Source organism: Tupaia chinensis, unplaced genomic scaffold (genome assembly GCF_000334495.1).
Source record: "Tupaia chinensis unplaced genomic scaffold, TupChi_1.0 Scaffold144991_2, whole genome shotgun sequence".
NCBI lineage: Eukaryota > Metazoa > Chordata > Mammalia > Scandentia > Tupaiidae > Tupaia > Tupaia belangeri.
The window spans coordinates 2,125,190-2,139,917 of record NW_006204851.1 but is presented as its reverse complement, the minus strand read 5'-3'; the positions used below and the strand labels follow the sequence as shown (position 1 = coordinate 2,139,917).

At 37.9% G+C, this 14,728-nt stretch overlaps 1 protein-coding gene across 1 annotated transcript in view; it reads right to left on the bottom strand.

Annotated features, from left to right (window-relative positions):
• ALG13 (ALG13 UDP-N-acetylglucosaminyltransferase subunit) overlaps positions 1 to 14,728 on the bottom strand; it is a 128,558-nt gene that overhangs the window by 87,865 nt on the left and 25,965 nt on the right. The window contains 7 exon segments of the mRNA XM_006167734.3: positions 4,770 to 4,842; positions 7,397 to 7,443; positions 8,243 to 8,293; positions 10,732 to 10,815; positions 11,393 to 11,605; positions 11,607 to 11,720; positions 11,723 to 11,756. Of these exon segments, the coding sequence (XP_006167796.1) occupies positions 4,770 to 4,842; positions 7,397 to 7,443; positions 8,243 to 8,293; positions 10,732 to 10,815; positions 11,393 to 11,605; positions 11,607 to 11,720; positions 11,723 to 11,756 (616 nt within the window).

The window sequence follows — 14,728 nt, the reverse complement described above, 5'->3', positions numbered from 1 at the left end:
AAAAAAAGAAAAGAAAAAAATATGGCAGCAAGTTATTCAGCTACTACTGAAAATAAGACTAGCAATTTGGCTGTCTTATTTGTTGTCTATGTGATAATTAAATGTACCTTCAGATTTTGCAGCAAAACAGTGGAAGCTGGTGCTAATATACTGGTAATGAAAACCAAAGGTGGTGTTTTTTTCTTTCTTGAGAATTTTTATTTTATTTAACTTTCATATTTAGTTATTTTTTTATTTGAGCAGAGTGGGACAGAGAGAGAGGGAGAAGGAACATGAGAACGCAAGCCGCCAGGTTTGGGACTCGAACCGTGATTGGCCATGTGGGAATCCAGCTCCCCTAATCGCCATGCCACCTGCTGGCCCCAACAAAGTAATTCTTAAAAATAAGTATACTGTTTCTCCTTCTTCAATCCTGACCCACCAAAATTATATTCTCATTCAGCAGAAAGCAGCCAGACTGGTCACCACCTATTTCTCCTCAGGACTGAAAGGTTTGTCAAATATGGAAGACTGGAACCAAGCAAGGATCCCCTTAAGAGAGCTAGGCTCTCAATTTCTTCTTCCAAGGAAGAAAATAGGATTCTCCAAACTAAAAATTAGTAAGGGCTGAACTAAAAGTAAACTGTCTTTCTAAGGAGCTTGGAATGCAATGGTTTAGATTGTAATGGCCCAAAGTAATGAGTAAGACTTCAGGACTCTGGTTATGGTATTCAAACAATACTGGTCATGGATGAGGGCCAAAAGACTTCTAAAACTCTTAAAGGAAAGATAAGGTTTAATTTCAATTCTTTTTTTTTTTTAAGATTTCATTTTATTTATTCATTCATATATTTCAATTTGACCAGAGAGACATACACAGAGAGAGAGAAGGAAAGTGAGAAAGCAAGCCACCAGGTCTGGGACTGGAACTGTGGTCAGCTATGTGGGAGTATCCAGCGCCTTAACCACCATGCCACCTGCTGGCCCCTTAACTTCAATTCTTAAGATGCTTTGCAGGATGGAAACCGCTGGCCCTGAGCACATAGAATCCAAACTGAATGATGGTCTAGAAAACTGATTGCTCCTTTCCAGAATAGAAATTTGATTATCCAAGGGCTCCCCAATCGAGGCGGCACAGGAGATGAGCATGCCTTTTTGAACTAATCATGAGCCGAGAACCCCTACCCTTAATTTTGTCCTTAAAAATGCATGTGGCCAGGACCAGCAGATGATGTAACGGTTACATTGCTGTACTCCCAAATAGTCGACTACAGTTCAAGTCCCAGACCTGGTGGCCTAAAACTCCTGTCAGGCAATGTGTGCATGCATGCATGCCCAAGATCCCAAGAGGAAAATGAAGAAGGGATTGTGATGTAGCATCTCCCCTGGGAGTGATTTCTCACTTTCTGTCTCTGTCTCTCTAACAAGTGCATGTGCCCTATAGCAAAATTCTCTTTAAAAAAATGCACATGGGGAACTCCTCAGAGAAATGGGGCCTTTTCAGTGTAAGCTGCCTGTTCTCACTTTGCTCATGGCAATAAAGTACTTTCCCCTAATCACTTTATGTCTTCAGTTTTGGTTTGTGGCACTGGGTGAGTGAACTAGATTTGAGTTTAATTACGGTATTATTGAGTCATCTATAATTTATTTTAAAGCAAATTTTTGAAGAAATATGTCTCCTGTTCACCTTAGTACCTTTCACTTTCTATGTTGACTTAACTCTGCATTCTATCTGGTTATTACCAACTTCTTAAATACGTTCTGTGTCAAGGTAAGATGGATGGATGAATATAAACATTTGATAACACAAAGAGTACTAAAATATCAACTGCAGACCCCAGATGATAGGTAAGTATACAGATTCTCACTCTAAAATTGTTTTAAATTTTCTGTATGTTTGAAAACCTGCATAACAATTGGCCAAAAAAAAAAAAAAGTTTCAATAGGCTGTTCTATACAAAAAAAACACAAATTTTTGGAATGGCCCACTCCACCTCTTTATGCAATTCTAGCCTATCTTCTCAGCATTACCCTCCCCAGACCCAACTAATTAAGTCTCAAAGGGTCTCCTGCTTCCACGCCTTTGCATATGTTTCTTTGGAATAGATAACCCTTTATACTTGCTGCTCCACTTAAATGTCACTACTATCATGAAGCTTTCTAAATTCATTCAAGACAAAAAGAAGGGCTTTTTCCTTCATGTTCTTTGTACATACTTTCATTATAAAACTTACTACTTTGCTATGATCAACTATGTACTTATTTGTCTTCACAGCCCCTTAGGGCCTTGGAGGGCAAAGATTCATTGTATATACTGGGTAGCTGGAAAAGTCATGATGTGTCTTTCTATACAAAAATGCATCATGACTTTTCCTACAATCCAATAGTTTGGTATCCCCAAAGCGCAGAAAAATGCTTATTACATTACAGGGTCATAATGTTGGCTAAACAAATTAGGTAGCAGCCATTGGTAAAATAATTAATGTGCTCCAATTTATACTTATCTTCTTAGTTATCTTCTACTCAGTCTTTTCTATTCATAACACCACTTCATTAGTTTAGGTCTTTCACCTAGATTACTCCAACAGTATCCTAACAGTTCTCCCACTGTACAGCCTTGTCTTATCATAATTAAAACATTGCTAGAGAAACCACATAGTTGACTGTGGTTCAAGTTCCAGGCTCAGTGGCTGAAAACTCGTCCTAGGCATGTGTGTGTGTGCATGCCCAAAATCCCCAGAGGAGAAGGGACTGCAGCCTGGCCATCCCCCGGGGGGGTGACTTCTCACTTTCTAAGAAGTTTCCACACCCTATAGCAAAAAAAAATCTCCCTTAAAAAAAAAAAAGTTGCTGGAATTGTGCTCCTCTAACCAGGCTACAGAGAACCAAAGTGCCTATATTATACTTTGTCTTAAGAGTCCATCTTAATAGATTAAACCTTGGGAAAATTAAAGTCTTTAATCTCTTATCTCTTACTTCATAGAACCTAGCCTTTGACCTCCCTCACAGTAGATGGAACCTAACACTTAACTTACAGAAGTTAACATAATTTTGCTAAGTCTTTACAGATGTCTGGCTATGGACACAAGGAAGGGAAAGATACCACTAACTCCCTCCCCTGTGACTGTTTAGGAAGATTTTATCAGTTCAAGAATTTACAAACTCACCCCTAGCTTCTAAACCAGGATCTAATAATTGTCATGAATGACCCCTTCCTTGACAATCATTGCTTCTCTTTAAGTGCCTTGCAGAGAATGAAAACTGGTGATCTTCTCTTGCTCTGAAGCCTGAATAGAAGGAAAATGTTCCCTCGCACACACCATGCAGGGTGGTAGCCACGAACTGAGCCTGGTGGTCTCCTTGTGATCTTGCTAAATACAAGCCTCCTCGAAACTTGCCTTTTGTGGGACCAGCAGTTAGCATAATGGCGTCACTGGATTCCCATATAGTCGATAGCAGTTCAAATCCCAGACCCAGTGGCTTAAACTCGCCGAGTGCGTGTGCGTTCGTGCCCAAGATCCCAAGAGGAGAATGGAGGAGAAGGGATTGCAACGTGGCCATCCCCCCTGGGGGGGTGATTTCTCGCTTTCTGTCTCTCTGTCTCTTTCTGGCCAGCACATGCGCCCTATAGCAAAAAAAAAAAAAACCTCTCCAAAAAAAAAACAACTTGCCTTTTGACTCTCTCCCTATATAAGTTTTGTATCTTGTCCAGTAAGGCAGAGATGGTTATAGACCCAATTCGAACCTTCCCTCAATGTTGACATTGCTGAATAAATTACTTATTCACCAGGGCACTCAGGTAGCTTGGTGGTTAAGGGCGCTAGACTGACTCCCACATGGCTGACCACAGCTTGAGTCCTGGACCTGGTGACTTGCTTTCTCACTGTTCCTCTCTCTCTCTTAGTCTCTCTCTGGTCAAATTAAAATAAATAAATGAGTAAAGATTAATAAACTAATTCTTTACAAATAAATTACTTATTCACTAATTTTTTGTCTCTGAGAGCAGCGGGTAGCTCAGACCTGATTTGGAGCTCCTTGAAGGATCACCCCTGTCTGTTCCAGTACTACTCTATGGTGTGAAGATTCAAAGAATGTACAGTCTATATACAACAATCAAATAATCAAGATAAAAGGTTTTCCTTAAAAACCTTGGAGAAGAAAAGTTATATGCTGAAAAATTATCTAGTGAGTGTTCTCAACCAACAAAACAACCTATTATTTTCCAAGAACTTTACTAGTCAGTAGTAGAACACTGTACCTGCCCTCAAAAAATTTCCATACTAATGAGAAACAGACATAAGACAAATACAATGTAATACAACATTATAATTACTTTAAAACCCTAGAGTAATATAAAGGGAGAAAACTCAGGAAAGCTGGAAAAGTCTCAAGCGAAATTGCAGTTCCGAGTTACAAAGGAACAGAAACTACGAAACGTGGTACTGAAGGATAAAACATAATGAAGCAAAAAAGGTTTGGGACCCTTTAGGACATTGAATGCCTAGCTTCAGAGTTTAAATTACTGATATATCCTCTTGTCAGTGAGGAGTTGATTAGGGTTTACGATGGTTCTTTTCCAATTACAGAGGACTGACAAGATCAGATCTGTTTAGAAGGACAGCTAACATCACTGAGAATGACTGGAGAGAAAAAGGCTCAGTAGAGAATCTTGTCATTTAGACTGTGCTTACTTTTTTCATTAATTAGGTAAAAAAAAAAAATTCTTACTATTCTGGTAAGTCAGCAGCATTATTCAACTTATTTTAGTCAACATTCATTCATCTTCTTACCTTGTCTTCATAGCCATTATCTGTGACATAAGTTGGAGGTTTTCCAGGACAGCGATAAAGAATGAAATCCCGACTACATGAGTAGAAAACAAAAGTGGGTGGGAAAAGATAATTTAGCATAGGTAAGAGTTATAGGAACAAGTATTTGTGAACTTTAATTGTGTAGCTTATTCACATAAAATAATCCAAATGTTAGACTTAATGGTTAGATTAAAAAAATCCAAAAAGGTTAAATGATGTTAATTCAACCTCTCAGGTACTATGGATTTTTTAACGTGAAATTTCAGGGGAACCAGCAGTTAGCATAATGGCTATGTCACTGGATTCCCATGTAATCGACTGTGGTTCGCGTCCCAGACCCAGTGGCTTAAAACTCACGCCAGGCGCGTGTGTGTGCGTGCCCAAGATCCTGAGAGGAGAATAGAGGAGAAGGGATTGCGGCATGACCATCCCCCCTGGGGGGTGATTTCTTGCTTTCTGTCTCTCTGTCTCTCTCTGTCTGGCGAGCGCACGCGCCCTATAGCGAAAATCTCTCTCAAAAAAAAAAAAAAGTGAAATCTCAGGGCCAGCAGGTAGTGTAATAGTTAAAGGCACAGGACTCCCACATATCCAACAGCAGTTCAAGTCCCAGACTAGGTAGCTTGAAACTCACATCGGGCGCATGTGAGTTGCATGCCCAAAAGTCAAAGAGGAGAAGGAAGGAGAAATGGATTGCAGTATGGCCATCACCCTTGGGGGGGGGGATTTCTCACTGTCTCTCTGGTGAGCACACACACCCTATAACTTATAAGCTAAGTGATGTATGTGAATGAATGTATAAAAGAAATTAAAATATTTTTTAAAATAATGTAATTAAAATGTAATTTAATTTCGGAGGAAGAGAGGTAAACAAGAAAAATTACCTATTGTATGCATGTTTGTGAGTTTTGGTGGATCTCCTTTATCTAAAGGAGTGGGCAAATTTTCTTTTGATATAAAGCCAGAAAATAAATATTCCAGCTTTTGCAGGCTATGAGGATTATTCAATTTTGCTTTTATAGTATGAAAATAGCCAAAATACATAAGTGAATGAGCATGATGACTGTAATCAAAGAAAGTTTTATTGATGAACATTGAAATTTCATTTTCATATATTCTTAATATGTCATAAAACATTTCTCTTTGGACTTTTTAATAATTTTTCTTCACGTTTTCACCATAGGGTACATGTGCTTGATGGAGAGAGAGAGGGAAAGTGATAAATCACCTCCCAGGGACAATAGCCATGTGACAATCCCTTCTCTATTCTCCTCTTGGGGTTTTGGGCCCGGGCACGTGCATGCGCATGCACACACACACATGCCTGGAGTGGAGTGTCTGGGACTTGAATTGTGGTCAGCCAGGAAAAAGTCCAGTACCTTAACCACTATGCCACCTGCTGGGCCCCCTTCTGTTGACTTTTTAACCATTTAAAAATCTTTTTTAAATCATTCTTAGCTTCAGGGCCATACAAAAGCAGGAAACAGGCCAATTTCAAAGACAACCCTTGATTTTAAAATGACAACTGCAGTCAGTAGGTGGCATAGTAGATAAAGTGCTAGATTACTAGATGGCCAACAGTGGTTGGAGTCCCTGACCTGGTGGCTTGAAAAATCACTCAAGGCATGAGTGCATGTATGTGTGCCCAAAACTGCAAGAAGAGAATAGAGGAGATGGGATTACAGTGTGGTCAGCCCCTCTAGGGGGTGATTTCTCACTTTTTCTCTCTTTCTCTTCGGCAATCACACACACCCTATGATGAAAACATACATATATACATGCATATATAAAATAACAGATTAGCCACCTGCCCAATTCCTCTTCTATAATTCTTGCTGGATTTAGTGAGAAATAAACAGACTGAAAACACTGACTTGAACAAGAGGCTTGTGATTCTACCAAGGAATACTCACCATCCTAAGAATCATGAAGGAGTCTTATAAGATCAAACTGCTCAAGGAACAAGACTTACATTGGCCTCTACCCAATATTAAGTAGCTATTTTACAAAATCATACAGCTTTCATAAGTGCTACTTTTTTTTTTTTTTTGCAGCTTTAAAGACCAAAACAGAAGCAACACAGCAGTGTTTCTCAACTACCCCCACCCATTATCATCCCTTTCAGAAGACTTTTTAGACTTTTGTTAATTTCTTCAGGAAATTTTGATGTTAGATATACTCAGTATTTATTTTGTAGTGTGATCCTTTGAAGGATCACAAGTCATTGGAATAGCTCAATTTTTTTTTTGGCCCACTGCCACCCAAAATCAATTTCTATCCTACTGAGAGATATATTGCCCCACTACAAATTCATGTGAAAAAGGCACAAAGAAACATGCACAAATTCTTCTAAAATAAATATTCAAATCTCCTACATGAATACTGGCAGTTCTTAAAGTCCTTTATTCCTCCATTTAACACACAAATGTTAGATGTAAGGAGTGTCTTTAATAAGATTCTCTCCCCAAAAACTACACCAAACTGACTTGCTTAGATGTTCTCATTCTACACATTAATTAAATCTCAAAGTTCCCCAATCTTAAAGCAACTTTAATAGAAATTACACACATATGCTCTCTCCCTCTTAAAGAAAAGGGAATACAACTTACTTATAAATTAAAGAAAGCGCTCTTATTTCCAGCTGGCCAGCACTTTCCTAAAGATAAACATCACACAGACTTTAAAAAATACATTCTGTAGCTAGAAAGCAAAAGCTTTTTTTTTTTTTCAAGTTCAACAACTTTTTTAGATGCTTTTTAGCAATGCTTTTGGTGAAGAATTTGTAGAACACACTATAACTTGTCTTGAGGCTTAGAATATTGTGGTAGTCATTAATAAACCTACCCTGAAAAAAAAAAATGGACCCAAAGCCCACCCCACCATTTTTTTTGATAAACCAAAGCCCTTTTTAGCCATTAACTAATAAAGATAGTATGAGAGATTTAAAAGACACACTAAAAAAATTTAACTAGTGTAAAAATACAAAGGTAGCTGGGTAGTTAGTAAATGTGCTTTAAATCCAAAACTATGGAATTAATTTTCTCACATAAAGCCTATTTATAAATAAAGTACAGGCTTATGAATTTTACTCCCACATAAAAGGATAACTACAAATTAGAGGTGTTGTATAATTTTTTTAAAAAGTGACCTCTTATTAAGATTGCCATCCACCTCCCTCATTAAAGTGAGAAGGCTCAGGCTTATCCTGTTTCCAAGCAATGTTATAATATTTCACTAGTCTATGGATAATGACACAATTCTCCATATTCAACACAATTGTCCATATTCAACACAATAGGGCAATTGCCAGCCTCTAAACTACTGCAAGAACTATTTGATTCAACATAGCTGGCTACTTAATATTCAGAGGCTGGCTAAAGTAACACAACAGAATGAAATTTAGGTTATTATTCCAAGTAACTCTGAAAAGATTAAACCCCCCTATTTTATCTTACCTTTGGATCTCCCAACCGTTCCAGGTATTTCTCAAAAGAGCACTCAACATACTTCAAAAATAAAACAAACTTGACTTAACCAAATACATAGCATTACTAAATCTGATTATATTCTGTCAGATTATCCTCCAATGGGATTTTTTCCCAGCTCAATAATTATGGTATTAAATGATTACTTTGCACAGCACCTCAAGATATGCACATATACAAAAGTTATGAGTAGAGAGAAGCTGGACTATAAAAGTATCTTAGAAGTTGGACCTGGCTTACTGATGCATGTCATCAAATTGTATGCCTTAGAGTTTCTTCTGAAAAGCCAACTTAAGCAAATTGACCATTTCCACAAATTGTGCAATTCCAATAATTATAAACATTTCAAATTTGACAGGAGATATGCATTTACAAAATTAAACTGAGAAACTTTTAAAGAGAATTTCATTAATTTCAAAAAAAACGCAGGGCACAAGGGAACTTCTTGGGGCGATGGAAAATCTGTATCTTGAGTATAGTAGTAACTGCATGACTGTTATCACTGCCAAAGCTAAAAATGGTAAATTTTATCGTATGTAAAATATGCCCCCCAAAAAATGAAATTAAACACAAAAATATATTTCTAGTTCCATATACTACTAGAGTTACAAAAAAACAATTGTTAGTTTCTCCTCACTTTATTTTTTTTTAAGTTTTGAGGTATAACTGATATACAACAAACTGTACAATTTAAAATTTGACTTATGTATGCATCTATGAAACCATCATCACAATCAAGATAATGAATATATTCATCACCCCCCACAAGTTTCTTTGTACTCTCAGAACCATTGATCTACTTCTGATCTACTTTCTGTCACAATAGATTGTATTGTATTTTTTTCTAGCATTCCATATAAAGGAAATAATACAATAGGAACTTTTGTTTGGGGGGGTGGCTTCTATCAGTATAGTAATTGTGAGATTCATACATGTAATCTTAAATTTTTGCACACATCTTTATTACTCAAAACGTGGTCCACAAACCAAGAGCAAGCATCACCTGGGAGTCTGTTAAAAATGGGCAGAAATTGGACCAGTCGGTGCTATGGTGGTTAAGGCACCTGAATAGCACATGGCCCACAATGTGGTTCAAGTTCCAAACATAGCAGCTTGAAAAACACTCTGGGCTCATGTGCATGCCCCCAAATCCAAAATTGAGAGAGATATGGAGAAGGAATTGCATGGCCATGACCTATTAAGGGTGCTCTCTCTCTCTCCCCCCTTCTCTCTCTGGTGAGCAAATGCATCCTCTATGAAAATTTCAAAAAAAAAACGCAAAAATTGTGGGCCCCAACTAGAACCTACTGAATCAGAATTTATAGTTTAACAAGATCCCTAGGTGATTTGTATGCACAAAAATACTTGAGATAGAATGCTTTACACCATAGTCTTGCATTTCAGGTAATGTCACTAATAAACCTTTCCCCCAGGTGTGGAGAAGATGATAATCAACTTCAAGGTAACAAGCTTTAAAGTCAAGAAGCCTTCATGTAGTTTTAAACACTAAAACCTGTTGGAAAAATTAAGGGTAAACCTCAAACAACTGGCAAATACCCATATACACAATCAGAAGACAGCAAATAGTACTAGAAGGAAAAAAAGTCTTTACACACACACACACACACACACGTGCGCGCAGGCAATTTCAAAACAGACTTGATAAAAACCTCCACTTTGTTAACAAGAATTCGAACACTTGAATGTACAAAGATACTCTTTAAAAGTTGGTTTACATTAAGACACTCTTCAGTGGCAGAGTTCAAATTATGACAATGGGTCATATGAAAAGACTAGATGTTTAATTTGTTTACTTACAATTAGGTTTCACAAGATTTCTCAAACTAGTTGAAAATAACTGCACACAGAATTAAGCAAGAGAGAAAATGGGGTTCTCATTGGCCCCTATTTTTATTCATCTATTCTTCTACAGATTATATTGTCTGGGCTGGCCTCTAACTCTTGGTTCTCTTATCTCTGCCTCCCAAATAGCTGAGACTACAGGAGAACACTACTGCACTCAGCTTGTATGTATTTTTAAATATGCATTTTAAAAGATTAACAGGGCAAACCTTTTATGAAGCATTATTTATTGTCCAAGAAAACACTGGTATGAACAATGCAAAACAGCAGTCAAAATGTAACTTTTCAGGGCTTGAGTTTGTGGGTTTTTTGTTTTGGAGGTATTTTTTGGTGTTTGTCAGGGAAGAAAGTAGTGGGTAGGCTACAAATTAGCTGTTTTTTCTTAATTTTGTACTCTAATTGGAATACAAACAAAATAATTGTGGGAGGTGCAACACGAGAATACTAGTTAGTAAGAAAGCCAGCTAGGAATTAAGTATTTGCTATTGAGAGGAGAGTGCATGATATAATTTTCATATGTAGGTGCTCAAAATTCTTCTCCCACCTGATACATACTCTACCAACAGCTCTCCCCTGGATATATGTATTCTACTTACAGACTCAAAAGTTTGTTGATTTTTCCTCATATATGAGACACAAGCTTTTCTGATTTCCAAATGATGGACCTGGCTGCAAAACAACTAAAAAGAAAAGAAAGCCCAGCCTACTGTCAGTAGGCATTTTAAGCAGAAACTCCTAAGTAAATTAAAACTATGAACTAGACACTTAAGCCTCCCTTATTCAGAACATATATAGGAAACTGGGAACTTAAGTCATTTCACAACATTTTAAAAGTTCATCTTTAGTGAGATTGGGGCAGAATGATTTTGTTTGACCCTACACCTTCCTATTCCTAATGTGCACAGTCTGTAAATTTTTTCTTACATGTAAAATTTAGAGGAAGCAGGGGATGCTTACAAAGAATCAAGACACATTTCAAAGTCTACTTTAACCAAATTATCTTATGACTCCTACATTACAAACTGGCATTTAGAAAAGAAAAAAGATAGCAAAGCTACAGCAATACACTTAAAGACTAATCAGAAAGGCACGCAGCAAAGTAGTAAGACAGCTTCTTTTCAGGACCTGGTAAGGCCTGAATATTTTCACTAGGAAACAATACATTTCTTCCAGTAGGTTACAGGTCTAAACTACAAGACCATGTCACATAAACTCTGCAAACTTGGTTAAGAAAAAATATATTTGCTTTAATTTTACCTGTTCAGAAATAGCCCGAAAGAGGCAAGAGGCATCCTTGGCAGTCAGCTTTCGAAACAGCCCTAAGGTGCCCAAATAGTCATCCATTGACATCTCATTCAGAGACTTCTGGCCGCAGTACTTTTTCCATCCTTTATGCATCGTGCATGGGGTGGGGGAGGGGAAAAAGAAAGGAATGGAAGTGTGACAAGGAAGAAGCAGGGTGCAGGCAGGAATCAGTAGCAGCGGCAATGGCTTGCAGGAATCCAGAAAGCAGCTCAAAGTCTAGGCAGGAGAAGGCAGTTGGAGTCAGCTCTGCAGAATCTTGGTATTTCCCAGGAGCAGGAGAAGCAAAGGGCTGGCTGGCGCAGGACAAGTCCAGACCCTGTGAAAAGAAGAGGAAAAGCCAATGCCCCCACGAATAGGGAACTTGGCTGGTGAAGGAGACATGGGAGGGAGAAGGTGCTTACAGAACTACCTCCTTGGGGAAGAGTGGAACTAATCCAATCAGCCCAAGGTTGAGAAAAGTATGCATAAGCAGCTGAGCTTTGGCACCAGAAGGAAACCCAGTTAGCAGCTTAACTCAGGGCAACTGCTGCAGGAGGCTTCAGAGCAGAATACAATGAGGATCAGGTGTGTAGGATGGTCCACATTACATTGCTTTAAGGTCTCTGCCAGAATTTTTAACTAGTCTGCCCAAAGCCCCAGCTCCTTTAAGTACTACGTATTTGCATGAGAATATCTTTTGGAAAAAAAAAAAGAATAGGGGTGGAACCTCCTTTGATCTATCAGGACAGAAATCATTGTTAAAGTGCCAAAGCAAGTATCTGCGTATTTCAGGTAAGAAGTTGAAGTAATCTTCTCATTTAATTCTAGAAAATAACAACTCTCCTCTTGGATTACAACAACTATCAGCTATCCTAGAAAACCCTCATACATAATTCTTAACAAATGTCTCCAAAGCACTATGTACATACCACTATGTACATACCCCTAATAAAAAGGGAAAATGCAAAGTGTTATAACAATGAAAATTTAAACTGAAATGCACGTAAAAGTTAAAAAAAATTTCCCATAACTTTTTAATAGGCTACATTTAAAATAGGATAGGTGGCATGGTGGTTGGGATGCTGGACTCCCACATGGCTAACTGCCATTAGGGTCCCAGACCTGGTGGCTTGCTTGCTCACTTTCCTTTTCTCTCTCTGGTGAGAGACCATGCCCTAGAGCAAATATAAATGAAAAATAATGATCAATAAAACTAAATAAATATTGTTTAAAATGCTATAGGATAGTATAAGAGGCATCAAACATGAAAAACATGTTTCAATATATTATGAAGATACGTTTTCAGGAAAACTGCTATGGAGTCTGACAAAGTGAAAGTAAATTACTAAGAATCAAAGACAGGGCAAGTCGCATATATTAATATTACCTGATTCCACTTCAAGTGTTTTATTTTTACTAAAATACCAAAACTCAGTTTGTTTCTTTTTTTTTTTTTTTTTTTAAGGTTTTGGCCATAGGGCGAGTGTGCTCACCAGAATGACAGAGAAAGGCAATGAAAGGAAAAGTGAGAAATCACTTCCCAGAGGGGACGGCCATATGGCAATCCAGGCACCTCCATTTCCTCCTGGGATTTTGGACACATGTGACCAGTGTGGTTTTCAAACCACCAGGTCCAGGGCTCAAATGGCACCTGCCATGTGGGAGTCCAACACCTTACCTACCACACCACCTGCTGGCTCACCTTTCTTACTTTTTTTTTATGTTAACAAAATAATTTAGAGGCAGCTCGTGGCATGGCGGATAGGATGGCTGGATTCTACACAGCTGACCACAATTCAAGTCTCAGTATCTGCTTGCTTGCTTGCTCACTCTCTCTCTGTCTCTCTCTGATGAGTACACATGCCCTGCAACAAATTAAAAAATAGTAATAAATAAAATTAAACAGTTTTTCAAAAAATACAAATTGCTTACATTTATTGTTTTTGAAACTGGATATAAGGTATATAAAACTTCAATTATACAGTCTATATACTTCATTTTAAGGAAGTGAAAACGAGAAAGAGAGAAACAGAAAACAGACAACTGGAAGCAAAAACAAGAAAAATCAAGGGCAGGAGGACAATGATATGGGAAAAGGGAAGTAACACACAGGAAAGGCACACAGAAGCAGACCCCCACAAATAGGATCAACTGATTTTTGACAAAAGTACAAGAAGAATTAACAAGGTGTTTAAGATTTTCTTCTAAAAGTTCTTAAGTTTTATATTACAGCTGTGATCCATTTTGAATTAATCTCAAAAAGGGTAAAGTAAAGGTTGATGCAGGTATACGAATGGTCAGTTGTTCCGGGTTTGGATCCTGCACCAATCTCAACAGATTCAACACAGTAGTGCATGCCTATAATCTTAGTTAACCAACTGATAGGGGCAGAGGATAACAAAGGCAAAACCCTGTCAAAATACACCTTTCATGAAAGCACAAATAAACCTGGAAGATATCACACCAAGCGAAATAAACCAAGCATAGAAAGACAAATACTGCATGATTTATGTACAGAATCTAAAAATGTTGAACTCATAGATTTTAAAAGGTTGGCAGAGGCTGGAGGTGGGGGTGGGAAGGAAGGGCACAGGCAGTCACTGATCAAAGAATACAAAGTTGCAGATAGACAGTAGGTGTAAGTTTTGAGATCTGCACAGCAAAAAAACTATAGTCAATAATAATATATTTCAAGATAACTGAGAGTAAATGTCAAATATCCCACCATAAAAAATTATACATAAGGCTCCGGATTTATGTCCTGGGTCTTACCTAAGCACACACTGGGCATGCTGATGGTTATACCCATGATCCTAGCCTGCTGCAGTGCTGAGGGTAAGATTGTGGCATGAAGATCCTATTGAGGATCTCTGTCTCTCTCTCCCTTCTTCTCTCAAAGAAAATAGGTGAGAGACAGATGGCATAATGGTTACAACGCCAGACTCTCACATGGCTGACTGCTGTTATGAGTCCCAGACCCAGCGGCTTCAACCTCCTGTCAGGCGCATGTGCATGCCTGCCCAAAATCCAGAGAGGAGAATGAAGGAGAAAGGATTGTGGTGTGGCCATCCCCCCTTAAGGGGTGATTTCTCACTTTCTGTCTGTCTCTCTCTGTCTTTCTGATGAGCACATGTGTCCTATAGGAAAAAAATCTCTAAAAAACAAAAGAGGTAAATTAAACTACAAAAAAGTATTATGTTAATTATCTTTAATCATTACATCTTATATGCCTGTATCAAAACATCACATTATACCCTATAATATATGAATCATTATTTGTAAATTAAAATTAATAATCTAAAAAAATTT